This window comes from Zeus faber (genome assembly GCF_960531495.2).
Source record: "Zeus faber genome assembly, chromosome: 1".
NCBI classification, from domain to species: domain Eukaryota; kingdom Metazoa; phylum Chordata; class Actinopteri; order Zeiformes; family Zeidae; genus Zeus; species Zeus faber.
This window is the reverse complement of record NC_137193.1, coordinates 59,343,338-59,360,289: the sequence shown is the minus strand read 5'-3', so window position 1 is coordinate 59,360,289 and position 16,952 is coordinate 59,343,338. Positions and strand designations below refer to the sequence as shown.

Below are 16,952 nucleotides of genomic sequence, written 5' to 3'. Positions count from 1 at the left end.
GCTGGACAGCAGAGGTGGTAAGAAAAAGATACACACAAAAAAAAACCCAAAGCAAAGATCAGTTCCATGTTACTAGGCTAGTCAACATCCACTCCTGTTACCGTTAAACCTCCGATGTCTGACGAACAGGTGACAAACATCCCCCGTCGACTGCGGCGGCTACTGAAACTTGCCATAAAACAAAGGACTTTGACAAGACTCTGACTAGCATTGATTGTATACTTAACGTCCTTTAAGCCGGTGGTGGCATTATGACGAATACTATTTACTTTCCAAAACGTTTGCGGCCCTTTTCCGCTTGAAGTGGGAGGTCAACCCATCCCATAATAAAAAAATAAATAAGGCATCAAAAGAACGGTAATAATACCAGGCCTGCCAGCGGTCCCTACGGACACGTGAAAATGCCTTTGTACTGCAGTATCTGACACATATAGCTGGAAAACCAAAACACCTCTCCCAGAGGAAGACGGATGGATATATTGAATGAGTGGATGAAGGATTGCGGAGGATAAAAGGCTTACAGAGGTGGAGGCCCGATGCAGAAGGCTCTTAAAATATCCTGTCGGCATATATTCGTTAAATAAGCCGCTGGAAGATTTGTCTCCTCCCGTCGCAGCAAACCGTAAATCACAGACAAAAATCACCTCTATCCCTCGTTTCCCCACTTGGAAATGGAACAAAATACCCTCTTTCAATCGCAGGTAATCTCCCCCCCGGTGTCGTAGTAGCCTAGCAGACCTTGAACTCTGATCCAGCAGCACCGCCATCCAACCATCACCCTTCATCCACCACCACCACCAACTCTGCAAACTCCCCAAACGAGGTGGAACCGTGTTTCAGATGACGTCACTCCACCCCACCCCCTTTCACCAACTGTCATAAACATTTGGCTCTGCTCCGTCAGCTATGGAGATAAGGGGATGGGAAGTGGTGGGGGGGGGTAGATAGATGGATAGAGGAAAGAGAGAGAGAGAGACTTCCTCCCCCATGAAGACAGACAGAACTCGCTGTCAGTGTGAGAGAGTAAGAAGTGTAATAACTGATAATTTAGGGCTCTTGGCCATTAAAGTGTAGCGGCTTTGAGATGAACAGTCAAGCATAATCCTGCTTTAGTGCCGGCCTTGCAGCCTGTCAGAGCCCGGCGATAGCGAGGCTGTCTGACTGCAGGGAGAGAGGACTTGGTCGGGCGATAAATCACTGCAGCTCTCTCTCTCTCTCTCTCTGTGTCACATAGATGTTCCCATATTAATATTTAGAGTTTGATATCCTCGTGGAATATTGATGAAGAGTGCCATGTTCATTCAGACGAACGGTCCCGACGTTTCCCAAATTCGGGGAAAAAAAAAAAAAAACAGCGTTCAGACGTTTCACTTTTCTCGAGCGCCCTAATTGGAGATGAACCAAAAACCAGCATCCTTAACCTCAGTACGTTCGCACGTCAGAAATTAAAAACGCTGCGGCGCAACTTTCAGACGCGCCGATAAGAGAGGCCGCGGAGAGTCGCCGGTAATCCGGCGCGACGCGTGAGGAAGGCGTCATCGTCCAAGAAATCACAATGGAGGCACTGAGTCATGGGTGGAAAAGGAATGTCCTTCCAAAACATGGAAACAGAGCGGCGTTGGCTTGTTAAAGCAAACCGCACGTAGAGAAGTTATACGTTCTGAAATTGGGCTGATTGGACCGCTGACGCAGTCCAGAGGGAGGGAGTGACTGTTCAGGGATTTAGACTCACAGTGCTAAGCTTGCTTGAGGTAATAATGATGCGTCGCTCGTGCAGCATGCTGGTGTAGAGCTGGATCATGTTGGTGACTTCCACGGCCACAAAGTACTCCGTCAGGTTCCTCTGCGGAAAAAACAACAACACCGGGGCAGAAAAGATGTGTAGGTTGATAACACGTCAATGCCAGCCAACAAAAACTGCAGTGGCATGTTAGAAAGGTGATATCTTGTCTATTGTAACAAGTTAGTGAAGTCAGAGTGAATATGGTGCAGGATGGGAACTAACAACGATCACATTGAAAATAATAATAATAAATATATTTGCAGGCAGGAATAAACGGGGTCCAGTTTATTCATTATAGGTATGTATTACAGTTTTCTGGGTTCTGTGAAACGCAGCACAAGTTACAAAGGTTCCAAACACTGTGGTCTGGACCAATCAACGTGCACTTACGTCACAGCATGTTGCTCTCCAAGCGTTCAGTTTAAATATCCCTGAAGAACGGTGTTTTAAGAATTTACGACCGTTCCCGGACAAATCCAGTGCAGACACAAAGGGAAAGGTTGGTTCCTCCAATGATTCTTAGACCTTCCTGCGGTACGTAAACGTCTTCTTTGAACGATGATAGTTTACAGGGTTTTGTGAAATGCAGCAGGAGTTACAGTTTTCCAAGTTTCCTTTAAACGCAGCCCCAACTCAAGCGGTCTGTCTAGATCTTGTATTTGCAAGTGGCTGGAGGGGAATGGGCTCTGAAAGTCGAAACTTGGACTCATATAACATCGGATGATGATGTCACAAAAGTGGCCCGCTCCTGAAACTAATGAAATTATGACACTTTTTCACTAATTTCTGCTCCAAATGTAGAAAGATTCTGATCAAACTCGTTTGACAGATGTCTCAAACGTCCCGGTTCGAACGAAACCTACGCCATATCTGTGCGTACCGCTGTTGTCGTGTTTCAGATACTTAGAGCCTGAAAACACAACAATTAAAAATAAAGAAAACGCCAAGCTATAACAATATTGTGCTCGTTTTTACACAAGTTAATATATGGTCTGAGACCCAAAAGTATGCACAAAAGCACTGAAAAAGGGAGTTTTGCATGATAGGTCCCCTTGAATAAAACTAAATATTAAACTCAATTTCAGTTTTGGGTCATCAATTTGGAGACATTGAAGGATCACGGATCGGTCCTCAGCACATGATATTCAATCACTATTCCTCTTGAATCACTGGTCCCAAATTATAAGTCTTGAACAACTCCAAGCGATTTTCAAACTTATGTCGTCCATTTGTCGTTCATTTGTATTAACTTCATACTCCTTAATGATATGGGTAGAAATGTCCAGGGATATAATATAAGAATACTGAATACCTTTGATTCCATTTCACTACATTTATCTCTTTTAGACTGATTTATTGCCCTTGGCGGCGGAGGGGGACCAACAAACTTGTGTTGTTGTGGTCAAGAGAACAGTCCGCACGTCCCTCCGTGTCTCCCCCACAACCAGACTTACACTCTCAGGGATCGTTGGCAGCCCGTTGATATCGGGAGCGATGAAGTAGGAGTGCTGTGGAAACGGGAAGAGAGAAGGTCACAAATGAAAACACGCACACACACACACACACACACATACACACAGACACACACACGAGAATGAGGGGAGCGGGCGCTGGGGGGGGGGGGCCTTCACTTTGTTCTATGATTTATGGCTCATCTTCTCCTCTGTCTATATGAATAGCTGAGTCTGGTGTCTGAACTGTGGGGATGCTTTTATCAGACCAGCAGTACAGAGAGCAGCTCCCCGCAGACGCAGACCAGGGGTGATGTCTCCGGTGGGAAACACTTTATTTAAGCTTTAAAAAGAGAAAACCCGCGCTGCGCGATACGGCGAGAGGCGAACGCGGAGCTCCACGTCCATGCAGACATATGGACGGAGAGACGGAGAGAGACACACACACACACACACACACACACACACACACACACACACTGTTTAGGAGGATCAGAGGGCTGCCTGTCCCACTTTGGGAGAGCAGGGCAGGTTCAGATCAAAGGGGGGGGGGGGGGGCAGTGAGAGAGGCGCGGCATGGAGACAGGTAGACATTCCGCCGAGTCAAATCTCTCTCTCCATCTGCACTTCCTCTCCTGTGCCCTCGGTACACCTGTGCTTTGGTGGGCCGCGCTCAACCATCTGTTGCACCTCACAGAGTTCTCTCGTATCGCCGAGAGGCAGCACTAAGAGCGCAATACAAGAAAAAACACATCATCACAATTCATTTTTCGAGGTGACTGACTCTGACTAAGGGACTCTGATTGGACTCCTTCAGCTGCAGTTAAAACGTGGTGGAAATGATGGAGAGGCTGCTTTAAAGGATGTCGGTTACGATACAGTGAAAATACACAGGAACTGCTCTAAACACACACACACACACACACACACACACACACAACATTTTTAAGTACCCTATAAGGACTTGCAGAAACCCCAAACCACCACGAATGAATCCAGGATGCATGATAAAGGTGAATGATAATCATACGTAGAACATAACATGTCGGACGGAGCAGCAGTGTAAACCAAGTCACGCGTTAATGAACAGTTCAACTGTTGCGAAGCAGGGCTAAACTCTGAGGCCAAAAGGACGACGCCTGGTTCAGACGGCATCTCGACGGCGCTCCTCGGCGTCACTCACTCTTTGTCTCTTCTGTCTTTCTTCATCTCTCTCTCCCCGTTTCTTCCCCACGCGCTGAATTATGTTTCACTGAAGTTCTACAAATAAAAGGCTGTGTGATTATCACACACGAGGTGTGTACCACTTCCCAACCCAACACGTCCCAGGCCTTTGCCCTGCTGTTTGCTGGTGGAGCTCGGGTTCTTCTCTCTGTGTGTTTTTTTTTTTGTTTTGCTGGGGTTTTTTTCTTCCACAAAGAAGTGTTTATATAAAAACATGGAATGCGGGTTAACTGGAAAGGCATCAAGGAGATTTTTTTAGCACAATTGCCTTTGCTTTAAACATAAACTATGAAAGAACCAGAGAGAGAGCGAGAGAGAGAGAGAACTTTTGATATTCAGAAAGAGAATACAGTAGCGTGGAGTGACATTAATCATTTACAAAGTTTGATTGTTTTCCAGAGGAGAAGAAACAGAAACACACACACACGCACGCACGCACACACACACACACACACACACACACACACACACACACACACACACACACACACACACACACACACACACACACACACACACACACACACACACACACACACACACACACACACACACACACACACACACACACACACACACGATAGTTTGTTTTTGTTATATTTCAAAACATAGCACAGGCTTATTTCGGCCAAATTGGAAAGCCACGGCTCCCATGCGATTAGTGCAGCGGCGGTTTCGGATTTCACAACAGCACCGCCCCCCCAACAACACCACCCTCCACCAGCAGCCCCCACGCACGGCTCCTTCCACTCCACTCACCAGCTCCACGCTACGCCGATCTCTCAGTACTTGCCCAGTGGCAATATACAACTGCTCATTCTTGCACAATATATATATGAGAGAGAGAGAGAGAGAGAGAGAGAGAGAGAGAGAGAGAGAGAGAGAGAGAGAGAGCGAGAGAGAGAGAGAGAGAGAGAGAAAGAGAGAGAGAGAGAGAAGAGAGAGAGAGAGAGAGAGAGAGAGATCACACCTAAAACGGAAAAGTGATATTTTTTTTTTCTTCCTTCCGTCTCATCAATTAAATATCAAACTATTTTGAATCCCCGGAAAAAAAGCAACAACAATAACAACAACAAAAAAAAAAAACACAAAAAAAACTCCTTTCTGTTACCCAGACGCTGTTTCAAAATCAATTTTTATCTTCCCTTTTTGTAGCTCATAAAAAAAACTGACAGTGGAAACAGACATTACAGTGTTTAATGAGTAATTAACCTCTGCGCTGATGTATTGATCAGGTCACATTAGCAGAGTTGTGTTTTAAATTCATCCGCATAATTAGGATTTAGACCTACGGTGGCGGCGCAGCGGAGAACAGCTCCGACGCTCGTTTAATTAGAATAATAAAAGGAAGACGGCGGTCCTCAAGGACAAAGGCTAAAAACTGAAACTCCTTCCACCCCCCAGCCCCCCCCACCCCCCCCGACGGTGTGGAGTCTAAACAACTTAAAAATAATGCTATTTAGCGAACAAAACACTATCAGTTTAGCAGTCCCAGTGAAAACCATTACTTTTCTATCCGCTGCGTATAGACCAGGTTCACGGGGAAGGAAAAGTGTTTGAAGGAAAACAATAAAATACAAGTAGGAGAGGAGGAGATAACGTCACGGTCAGCTCAAACTTATTTTAATCTTCATGAGAAACTAAGAGATGAGCAGTTTGTGGAAAAAACTCTTGAATGAATTAGAAACTGTCATATCCATAGTTCAATAGTGGAATGATGAACACCACCAGAGTCACATCATTCCGTTTCCTGAATTTGAATGATTTTGACCCATTAAATATTTTTGGAATACACCTCAGAGGGTACAACTGAAGAGTTGGTAACCATTCTCATTATGTATAAAATGTAAATATATCAATATAGAATTTTATTGTGAGCCATCTCATTCATATCAGCTTTAATCGATATTGAATAAAATCATGGTTTTTTTTTTTTTGTTTTTGTTAGGTTTTTTTTTTTTTTTTTTTTTTTAACAGAATATATATATATATATTTTTTAATTGAAGTTCTCAATGTATTGTTTTATTTAAATTATGTTTTTAATTGTATACAGTATATTTGTAAATAAAATGTTAAATATATATGAGGGAAAAAAACATAATCACTGAAATATAATAACAGGAAATAAATTAGGCAGGCAATAAAAAATAAATATAGATTATACCCATATATACATACATAATATATATCTTTAATTCTCTGTAAATGTATTATGTAAAAATATATATATTTTTGAAATGAAAAAATATATATGACAAAAAAAAGCTAATCAGGTTTTACGCTCTCCTTCACACAACAGGGATTAAGTATCTGCCGGCTTCTACCTCTGTCGGTTTCCGGCTGCCCATCGGTTAACTCTACAGCCGTTCACTACTGTCATCCAGCCCAGCTCTCCTTCCCTTCCTCCCTCCCTCCCTCCTCCCGCCCTACTCCCTCCCTGCATCTTTCCGACAAGGACCTACCACACTCAGGTTGACTGGCGTGAAGGGCTTTGGAACGGGCATATCGTACAGTGAGTTCAGCATGTCGTTCAAGTCATTTTCCTGCAGGGGAAGCACAGGACATCAAGCCACAAGTTAGAAAACAAACAATGAGACGTCAGAACCGAGCAGTTTCATTGTTTTGGTTTTGTTTGGGGATGAATGGCATGAAAAAAATATCTAAAAATGTCTAAGTGTAGATCTAACCAATGTTGAGGATGGTTCGCGCTCCTGCATTATTATTTCATTTTAAAGGACTACACACAATACAAATATACATTTACAATGCGATCTTTATTCATTTAAATAAAATCTGGGTGTCACTGTCTATTATTTACATTAGTGTGTATGCGCGCACACACACACACACACACACACACACACACATGTACGTACTCCTCACTTAACGACCTACCTGCTCTCTGACCAGTCTGTATTGAACGCTGCATACAATATCGCAACGCTTTTCATCGCGCATCACCCTTTATACACACTAAATGCACCGTATACACTAGATATACACTGTATACATCTCATCTCCATTCTCAGTCTCATTCCTGCAGTCTGTCAGCATTCACTACACTAGCGTTCTCAATGGCCACACCCCCTTACCGTGAAATAACAGTCCTTGCCTATCCACCAATTCACTTAAAGACATGGTTGTAGGAAAGGAACTCTGTCGTTAAGCAAGAAGTACCTGTATTGTGTGTGTGTGTGTGTGTGTGTGTGTGTGTGTGTGTGTGTGTGTGTGTGTGTGTGTGTGTGTGTGTGTGTGTGTGTGTGTGTATGTATATGTATATGTATATATATATATATATATATATATATATATATATATATATATATATATATATATATACACACACACACACACGTGTATAGACACACGTATATAAGCATATACAATATATATACATACATATACATACACACAGATATATATACACATATATATACATATACTGTATATACATGCCCCTGGCATTGTTTGAGGCCCGGTTTTTATTTGAGGAAATATATGATTATACACATATATATATATATATACACATACACACACATATATATATATATATACACACACACACATGTATTTATATACACATACTCATATATACACACACATACATATATATATACATTGTACACTGAACACACACACACACACACACACACACACACACGTGCACGCACACACACACACACACACACACACACACACACACAGACACACACACACAGACACACACAGACACACACAGACACACACAGACACACACACACACACACACACACACACACAAACAAACACAAAAACCAGGCCTTTATCAATGCCGGGGGCATGGTCTACACAAAATAAAACTATCGGACTACTATGCATTATTCCAGTGCGGAGCTCCGCTCCCAAACAAAACAAGTAAAAACATTGTGATTTCATTGTAGATATATTGGATTTACTCCATTTCCCATCTTGGGTCAAATGCCCTACTCTGAGCGCTCTCGCTCTACAAGCAGGTAGTGGTGCGTTCATGGCGAATTTGGAAAACTACAAGTGTGACTTTTAGGGTCGCTACTAGCGCTCTCTTTTTTCACCATACATGTGTTTGCATGGCACCCAGACAGAAGTTTGATTTAAAATTCACATTAAAATATGATCAAATATATATCATAAATATATCGAAACATTTAATCACCTCACGTTATTATCGTGATATGATTAAATGTTTCTATATATTTATATTTAACCAGGGGGATGATAGCTGTTTATTTTTTTTCCCAAGGACTTTTTCAAGCACTTCAGTACAAAAGGGTCTATTTTCAAGGACTTCAAGAACTCACATTTCTGAGGAAAAAATTCAAGCACTTCTAGGACCTGGTAAAAACCCTGGTGTGTGTGTGTGTGTGTGTGTGTGTGGGGGGGGGGTCTCCAAAACATCCGAGCGGCATGCTTTTTAACGAGCCACGGACGAGGTTAAGAGACGGCTGTGCAGGGGCCACAGACGCTTATTATAGCGGCGGCGTTGATTTACGGCCCCGATGCCGGGCTGTCAGTAATTAAGTGGGGGGGGGTTAAGAAGACGGGGGAGGGGGGATAAGAAGTCATCAGAGAGGGCCGGGTCTCACTGCGGAACAAGCCCCCAAGATTATTCATCATCCGGTATTTACGGCTCCAGTCGTGTTGCCGGGGAAGCAGGCGACAGTCAGCAACACGTTGTCCAAACCCAACGAAACGTCTTTTTTTTTTTTTTCTCTCCTTTCTTTTTCAGCATCTTTTATTTTCCTGTTTGCCCTTTTTCGCAGAAGTTTGCTTTGGTTCCTGGCAAAGAGCCCTCGCTCGTTTGAAGGAATGTCTGCCCGTGGGTATGTGTGTTTGTGTGTGTCTATGTATGTGGGGAGTGGAGTGGAGGGAGAAGGACGAGCGGGAGCGAGTTTAGAGATAGAGTGTGTGTGTGTGTGTGTGTGTGTGTGTGTGTGTGTGTGTGTGTGTGTGTGTGTGTGTGTGTGTGTGTGTGTGTGTCTGTGTCTGTGTGTGTGTGTGTGTGTGTGTGTGTGAGATCGAACGGCCTCCTGTCATGAGAGGCTCAATGCTCACACGCATGGTCAGTAACACGGCCTGGGGAAACAGTTCATTTACCCCTCGCCTTAAACCCTCATCGCTCTCCTGTCTCCCCTCGTCTGTCAACATCCCCCTCTCGCCTGGAACGGACAGCGGGGTAAATAGAAACCAAATCATGCACACTAACACTTCAGTCGCCCAGAATTTCCAACCATCTTGCGCTCTCTCTTGCGCGCGCGCACACACACACGCGCGCACGCACACGCACACATACCTACTATCTTCCTCTGGATTAGATTATGCTGCGGAATTCATTGTCTATGACAGTGAGAGTGTGTGTGAGGTGTGTGTTCTTTAATGCATTTGTTTATAACCGTGTCTATTTCTGTGTGTGTCGTGGGGGGGGGGGGGGGGCCTCTAACCACAGTTCATTCTATCAACAAAATGAAATTCAAGGACTTTCAAGTACTTTTTTTTTAAGCGCTATTGTTTTCATTTTCAAGGACTTGATGTAAAACAAATAATACATATTTTCAATGTGATTAAATAAAATATGTGTGTTAAAATATAACACACACACCCACACCCACACCCACACACACACACACACACACACACACACACACACACTATTCTGGAAAAGTTTTATGAGATCACGGTTTCAATAACAAAACCAGGGGGAATATCACAGATTTTCAATGACCTCATGGACCCAAGGCCGCGTCCCATTTGCTCCTTGCCGGGCCAAGAAAAACCGGGAGACGTGACAAATTCTAGCGGTCCCAACGCTCTCCACATCCCTCTCTCTCTCCCCCTCTCCCTCTACAGTCTCAACATGGGAACATCACCTACACCTTGCGCTGGAGGATTGCACATCTCCCCAGTTTGTTGTATGTTTTACATCTCTCCTCCCATCGCTGGTATAATGCAGTAAATAGTCATGGGAAAAGTGTGTGTGCGCGTGTGTGTGTGTGTGTGTGTGTGTGTGTGTGTGTGTGTGTGCGTGTGTGTGTACACGCGCATTTTCACCCCCCTCCCCCGCGCATGCATGTGTGGGTGCTCCCTAAACAATTTGTTTTTCCAGCAAATCATCAGGAATAACTTCCAGTGTCAGATCAGCGTTTGGTCTGCGAAATGTCAACATTTTTTGGTTTCGCTAACAACCGCAGCCCAAGTCCCGCGCCCGAGACAGCGAACACAACCCGCGCGCGGCGAAAAAACCGAGACGCGGAAAGCATCTCACAACAAAACAGGGCTCCGAAAAACACGGAACCGCATGTTCCCAGCTAACCAGTCAAATCAGGTGAGGATGCCTTTTTGTTTTGTTTTGATTCTTGCCGCCCTTGTACTTGTAACCCTGCTCCACGTAGGTAAATCCACTACACGTTGCATCGGCATCAAACAAACAGGCTTTTAGATGAAGGAGAGGAGTTTAATTACCTGGTGCTTAGTTAGGTAGTCTGCCAGGGTGTTGAGCAGCTTGTAGTAGATCTCAAACCATGGTAGGTAGCTGGAGAGGGGCGCGGGAAAAGACACGGAATTGCATTAAAATGATGAACATGATGAATGAAAATTACCCTTGTCACTCTCGTCATCTTCAAGTCTTTGTCAGAATTTAACTGATTTTATCTGATGTGTTGGAGGTACGTCTGCACCAATGTTGCAGAAGACATTAACATGTTTTTATTTTTTAAATAAAACACTATATTTACCATTTTTTACTGCCTCAGTTTTTTCCTTTTCCTTTTTGTTCGCACACCTTTTTGTTTCTATCATTTCCCTTGAACAATACGAGATAGTTCTTGAAGGGCTGTGAAGCTTCGTGGCGATGGATTAACTCATCATTATAACCGCACGTGTTCCCAATTTCCCTCCTGAAAAAAAGTGAGCCGATTTTATACCTCACCCGTCCACCGTCCTTCATCTCTGTCTTATTTATTTTTTTACATACGAAAAAGAATCCTTAGCTGTGGCAGTGTCAGGGACGGCCTCCTTCTGACTGATCATGGCGCGTTTTTTGTATTTTCATGCCATATTAACCAACCAGCGTTCAAGCTACAATGGGACATTCGATCACATCAGACATCAGAGTCCCAAAAAAAGTATCAATTCCTCCCAATGAGTGGTAGCAAAATGCAAAAGCAAAATTTAAGAAACAATTCATTCAACTCTTCAATATTGCAGAGTGACTGCATTTCAATTTAAAAAATGTACTGGACATGTGACAAGACATGACACATATTATACTCAATATTCAATATAATTCCAATGTGTAGAATTGTTCTTTCCAAAACAACACTTTAATGCTTTCACATGTGATATGTAGACTAAATTTCCGATATAGCACATTGTATATTTCTTATGAATGAGTTACTGGATGATTGTAAAACCATTAACTAACATTACTGCGCCAATGTTTGAGTACATAACTAAGATGGTAGACATATTTTTCCATAATACAACAGAAAGACGATCACAGATGTTTTAATCCACCCAGCCCGATGTATGTTTGTAAGCTATGTATAATAGAGAACATATCCCGAATATCGTATGACGTAGTATTGCATCAACAACTTAATGCTTCCCCAAGGGTGTGGTGATAGCTGCTTGCTTAACAAATAAAGCACGACCAGAGTGCTGAGTTGATATCGACGGGCTCTGTGTTAAGTGCCACCTAAACCTTATTGTGATATTCTTCATGACATGGGCCGGTGTGCATTCCACACATTCCTGTCATTTCTGCTCTTTCAGCCAGTGGGAATGGAAGGTAGATTGAGGCCGGGCGGGGGGGGGGGTAATGTATTTCAGTCAGTTCTTTAACAAAACAGTGGCAGACCCAAGAGGAATGCTATGGTTTACATGATGTGGCTTAGCCCACCCCCCATACTCTTTCCCACTGTGTTTTTATTAAGCATTAAATATATTTTAAAAAACAAGTCATCCTTATCGAATTCATGTTAAATAAATAAATCCATTAACACGCTTTGGATAATTTATACCGGGGGGTGGGTGGGTTTGTGTGTGTGTGTGTGTGTGTGTGTGTGTGTGTGTGTGTGTGTGTGTGTGTGTGTGTGTGTGTGTGTGTGTGTGTGTGTGTGTGTGTGTGTTACACCTAATGACCAAGTCCGTCCAGCATAAGCTAAAAGCATCTGCAGCGCCACGGCTTCCTGTGGAAAATTGACACTTTCTTGGCCAAGTCGACGTGGTGGACGAAGACCAACATTTTGTTTTGGCTTCAAAGGTTGAGAGGGCTCGGCTCGTTTAATGTTATGCAATCAAATAGTAAAACAAAAAAAAAAAAATAGAAAAGAAAAAAGAAAGAAAGAAAGAAAAAAAACACGTTTCGTTCGTTTATTGAGCAGAGGTGTTGAATTTCTATTGCTTTTTTTTTTTATTTTTTATTTAACATGTATTCTTTTCTTTTTTTACATTTTTCGCATAATGCCTGTAAATTAAAGCTGCTCAACATGGAGGCGAACTATACACCGCCTTTCCTTGCCTTGAGAGGCAATGTCAATCACTCTAGAATGGACCCTCATTTACACGCCAAATTTTCTCGGGCGTTTGATAATGTTATGTTTGTGTTTGTCAATTCAAAAGAAGTCATTAAAAAATGAACTAATTACATTTCCTAAGAATTCAAAAAAAAATGAACAAAAAGTAATTCCTCTGTCGTAAAGTCCTAAATGTGTGTGAAAGCGGCAGTCTGACTGAGTGAGTGAGTTTCCATGGGCGCTAGGGCTGCGGCTCCCGGGACCATGGGTCACTGGCTGCTCTGCAGACTGGAATTAACGGACGACAAAAAAAAAAAGAAAAACAATAAAGTGAACCCAATGCAAATTTTTGTATCGCTAAATTGCACAAGGAGCCAATGACAGGCCAGGTTCCCGGGGAAGTGCGACCAAGCGCACCAATCAGGAGGGCTGAGTGACCATTAGTCTGAAACAATCAGCCTCTTAACGCGCCAAATATTTTGACGTCGCCGTGAAGACTCTGCTGCAATCAGGTCACACTCTCAGGAGAGGCCGGCTAAAACGTGTGTATGTTAATGAACATGCAGAACGGATATCAACCTATTTCTGCCATGTCAAACAACACGCGGAGCTCGAGTATTCGCAAATGAGGTCAGTTTACATTATTTACTTACAGGGGGAAAAGAATGCGCGGCTCGATCGCGATATAATGACCAAGAACAAAGCCGGCCTCCCCTTTGGCTTTTGTTTAAAAAAAGCCAGACTCCTGAGCGCTAATCCTCCATTTTTCACCCTTGAAGGGGATGTAAATTGGACTCTGGCTGTCAGAGGAGCCGTCAGGCCTCACACATCTCGTACTCATTACACTCCCATCGCCGAGGTGCTGTAAATCCTTTGTTTTAGAGGTAAACACATGATTGTGGGCGGAGGCGGCCGATCGCAACTTATCAAGATGTCCACCGCACAGCTCCAAACGTCGTCGGAAACTGAGTTTTGTGCTCTGTTCAAATGCAACGAGATTAATGCCGTTTCAAGGGAAGCGTGTTTTGTGTCTTCTGATCGCCTCCACCCCCACCCCACCCCACACCCCCGCCCTCCTCTGTTGATGTAAAGTTAAAGTTTGGAAAGCTGGGAGAGATACTCCTTCTCTTCACAGTTCATTGCTCAGCTGTGTTTGTGCTTTGCAAATCCTTCGATAGAGAGAGGAGCATCCATCACTGGTGTGCTCCGTGCGCACAATCTCCTGCCACTTTAAACAAGTCTTCTCAAAGTGCCGTGTACTCAAAGAATGGAGAGGCTAATCTGCGGCCCGCTCACGGCGCCCTTTAGCGCCCGCGTCCCGAAACGGACCACCCGACAACACCAGAGACACGGAGCAGCGGACTGACATGGAGAAGCATACATGGTAAAAATGGAAAAAGGCAAACACCCAGCGTTTCAACGTCTCAAAACATCCTCCGCACACAGACGCCCTCAGATCTTCAAAACCCCGGCAGCTTGATTAAACCCTTTCTAATAAACCGGCCCGCTCATGTTGCCCATTATGTCAGCTGTTAAGATTGGGGAAAAAAAACGTTCGTTCTCCGCCCTCGACGGGTCTTAAATCTCCTCCCACGCCCCGGAGCCCTGCAACCATAATTCAACTTGCACCTTGTAGCAGGCTCAGTGGAACATTTGATTACACCTTTTCTTCCCCGGGTCAGAGGTTGAGTCAAGGAAAAAGGAAGCGTTCTTCGGCGACCTCGGCCAAGCGACGGCGAAAAACCGGAGCGATTGCCGGCCACGCCCTCGAAAAGTATCCCCGAAGGACTCGGCTATCAAACGAAACCCAGGCCCGCCGCCCTGTCTCACGTCCGGGGCCGCTCACACGTCTGACAGCGATTTCTTTTCCGCCCCGAACGTGAGATAAGGAACACGGGAGAAAGACGAGCCGAGACGAGGGTGTACAATGGAACCATTATGGCACTTTTATTTTTATTTAAAACATTTTTTTAAGAGCTTTCGCCTGAAGGGAGCGTTGGCCCTCTCGGTCTGGGCTTTATCCCCGAGACTACAAAGGCCTGTCCACATAAAACTGTCCTACTCATTAGGCCACTTCCTCCTGTAAGCAGAGGTGACAATTTTATGGTCCCAGCACTTCAACAATCACATGCACGCAAACTGCTTTGATTACACTCCCTTTTTATATTCAGGGGAAACAGTAGATTAAATAAAGCACCGTTTGGGGTGGGCCTGGGCCTTCCTGCCGTCGGACGTTAACAAAGTGTTTTAACGGACGACATTAAGTTTGCAACTTCCGTATTCTGAACTTCTTTCCTCCCCTCTTTTTCCCTGGGATTGCTGGTATTGTAAGCGGCGTGTTCGTCTGTCCTGCCTTCATTTGAACTCGCGTTAGTAAAATGTCAAGATGGAGAACAGTTTTTGAAAACAATATATATATTTTTTTTTCAAGGAAAGAAACTTCAGACTAAAAAGCCATGATGCTCTCGTCTCAATTTGAGAATTGTATGCGTACACTTTTTTCCCCACAAATCAAATGAGACATCTATATTTAAAAAATAAAAAAATAAAAGACTCCATTTTACATGGCTTAGGATAGTACCGAGTATTTTCCTTCAATCCGTTTGAGTCAAATAAGGTAAAATAAATACAAATAAATAAAACCCAGGCCAAAGAAATATAACATAAACCATACAAAACTACACAAATTAAATGAAAAATTCCTGCTCACGTGCATTGATTTTACCCCCCCCCCCCCAAAATCTATACATTATACGGCTCAAAATGAAGCGAGCCATGCAAACTACTCAGAATGCATAATGAAATTTATACATCATATGTCAAATGAATTAGCATGTCGAACTCAGTGAGAGGGACAGAGGAGCCTCCGCTAATTGGCAGCGACGCTTCATGCATAATTATGGGCCCGGCATCCTCGCCGTCGCACTGTGGCGGTAGCCAAATAACGAGGGGGAGAGAAGGGGGATAGGGAGGGGTGACGAAAAAAAAAACAAAGAGCACGGAGCTGGCTGAGAAAGGGGGGGCGAGGGGGGGGGGGGGTGCAGTGACACACCCATCGACTGTCCATCAAGAGACAAATTCAGTCCGTGAGACACAGACTGACTGACGGACGGACAGACAGAAAAAGAAACGAGGGGAAAAAAAAGGAGGGGTATTTAGAGGTGGGGGGGTATCCCTAAAATTTGTTTTGTGTTTCCCGGCTTCTTGTGCATGCAAACCGTAGGGCTGCGTGGATCACGTTTTATTTATGCTGAGCGAGCGTGTCCACTGAGACTGGCAAAGGTCTACCTCAACCAGAAGATTGTATCAAGTCGCAATTACACGGTTATTTAATGATAATAGCCTTTTATTACAGAGTAATTATGTTGGGGGGGCAAAACAAAAACGTTGTTGTTTTTTTTATTAAATTGATAGAACGGTTTTTACAAGCCCATGGATGTTCATTTAAATTGTGACAAGCATTCACGTTCAATTAACGTTCAAATTTTGAGGCAATTACAAGAGCCTCATTAACACCTCCGTGTGGGAGGAAAGCAGATCAGACTAAACCCATATTTGTCTGCATCGTTAATTTAAGTAAAAAAAATAAAATAAAATAAAATAAACCACTTTTCTGTAATATTTAAATGAATATTTTTTTTGCAGATGAAATATAAAGAGTTTATGAGCTGGGTAGATAGCTGGAACTAGGCAAGCCCGCACTCTTCCCTATTACGAAATATTGGAGCTAATGGGATACAACTGATTCACTTCTACCAATTCCCTTTGAAAAAATCCAAATCATGAGAGACCTGATGAAACGCAGGCAGCACAAAAAAAAAAAAAAAAAAAAAAAAAAAAAAAGAAGGGCGGCATTAGCTACAGTTGTCATGTACAACATAATTCTAATTCTATGTTTAATTTTGATGTTTGTGAAATTTTAATAAATATTTTTTGTTTTGAAAATGTGTGTGTGTGTTGAA

The 16,952-nt window shown here is 43.4% G+C and overlaps 1 protein-coding gene across 1 annotated transcript in view; it reads right to left on the bottom strand.

Annotated features, from left to right (window-relative positions):
- The window catches only part of dennd1b (DENN/MADD domain containing 1B), a gene marked incomplete at its 3' end in the record, with an annotated part of 109,854 nt that overhangs the window by 51,716 nt on the left and 41,186 nt on the right, over positions 1–16,952 (bottom strand). The window contains 5 exon segments of the mRNA XM_079997989.1: positions 1,733–1,843; positions 3,238–3,291; positions 5,218–5,277; positions 6,922–7,002; positions 10,937–11,006. Of these exon segments, the coding sequence (XP_079854115.1) occupies positions 1,733–1,843; positions 3,238–3,291; positions 5,218–5,277; positions 6,922–7,002; positions 10,937–11,006 (376 nt within the window).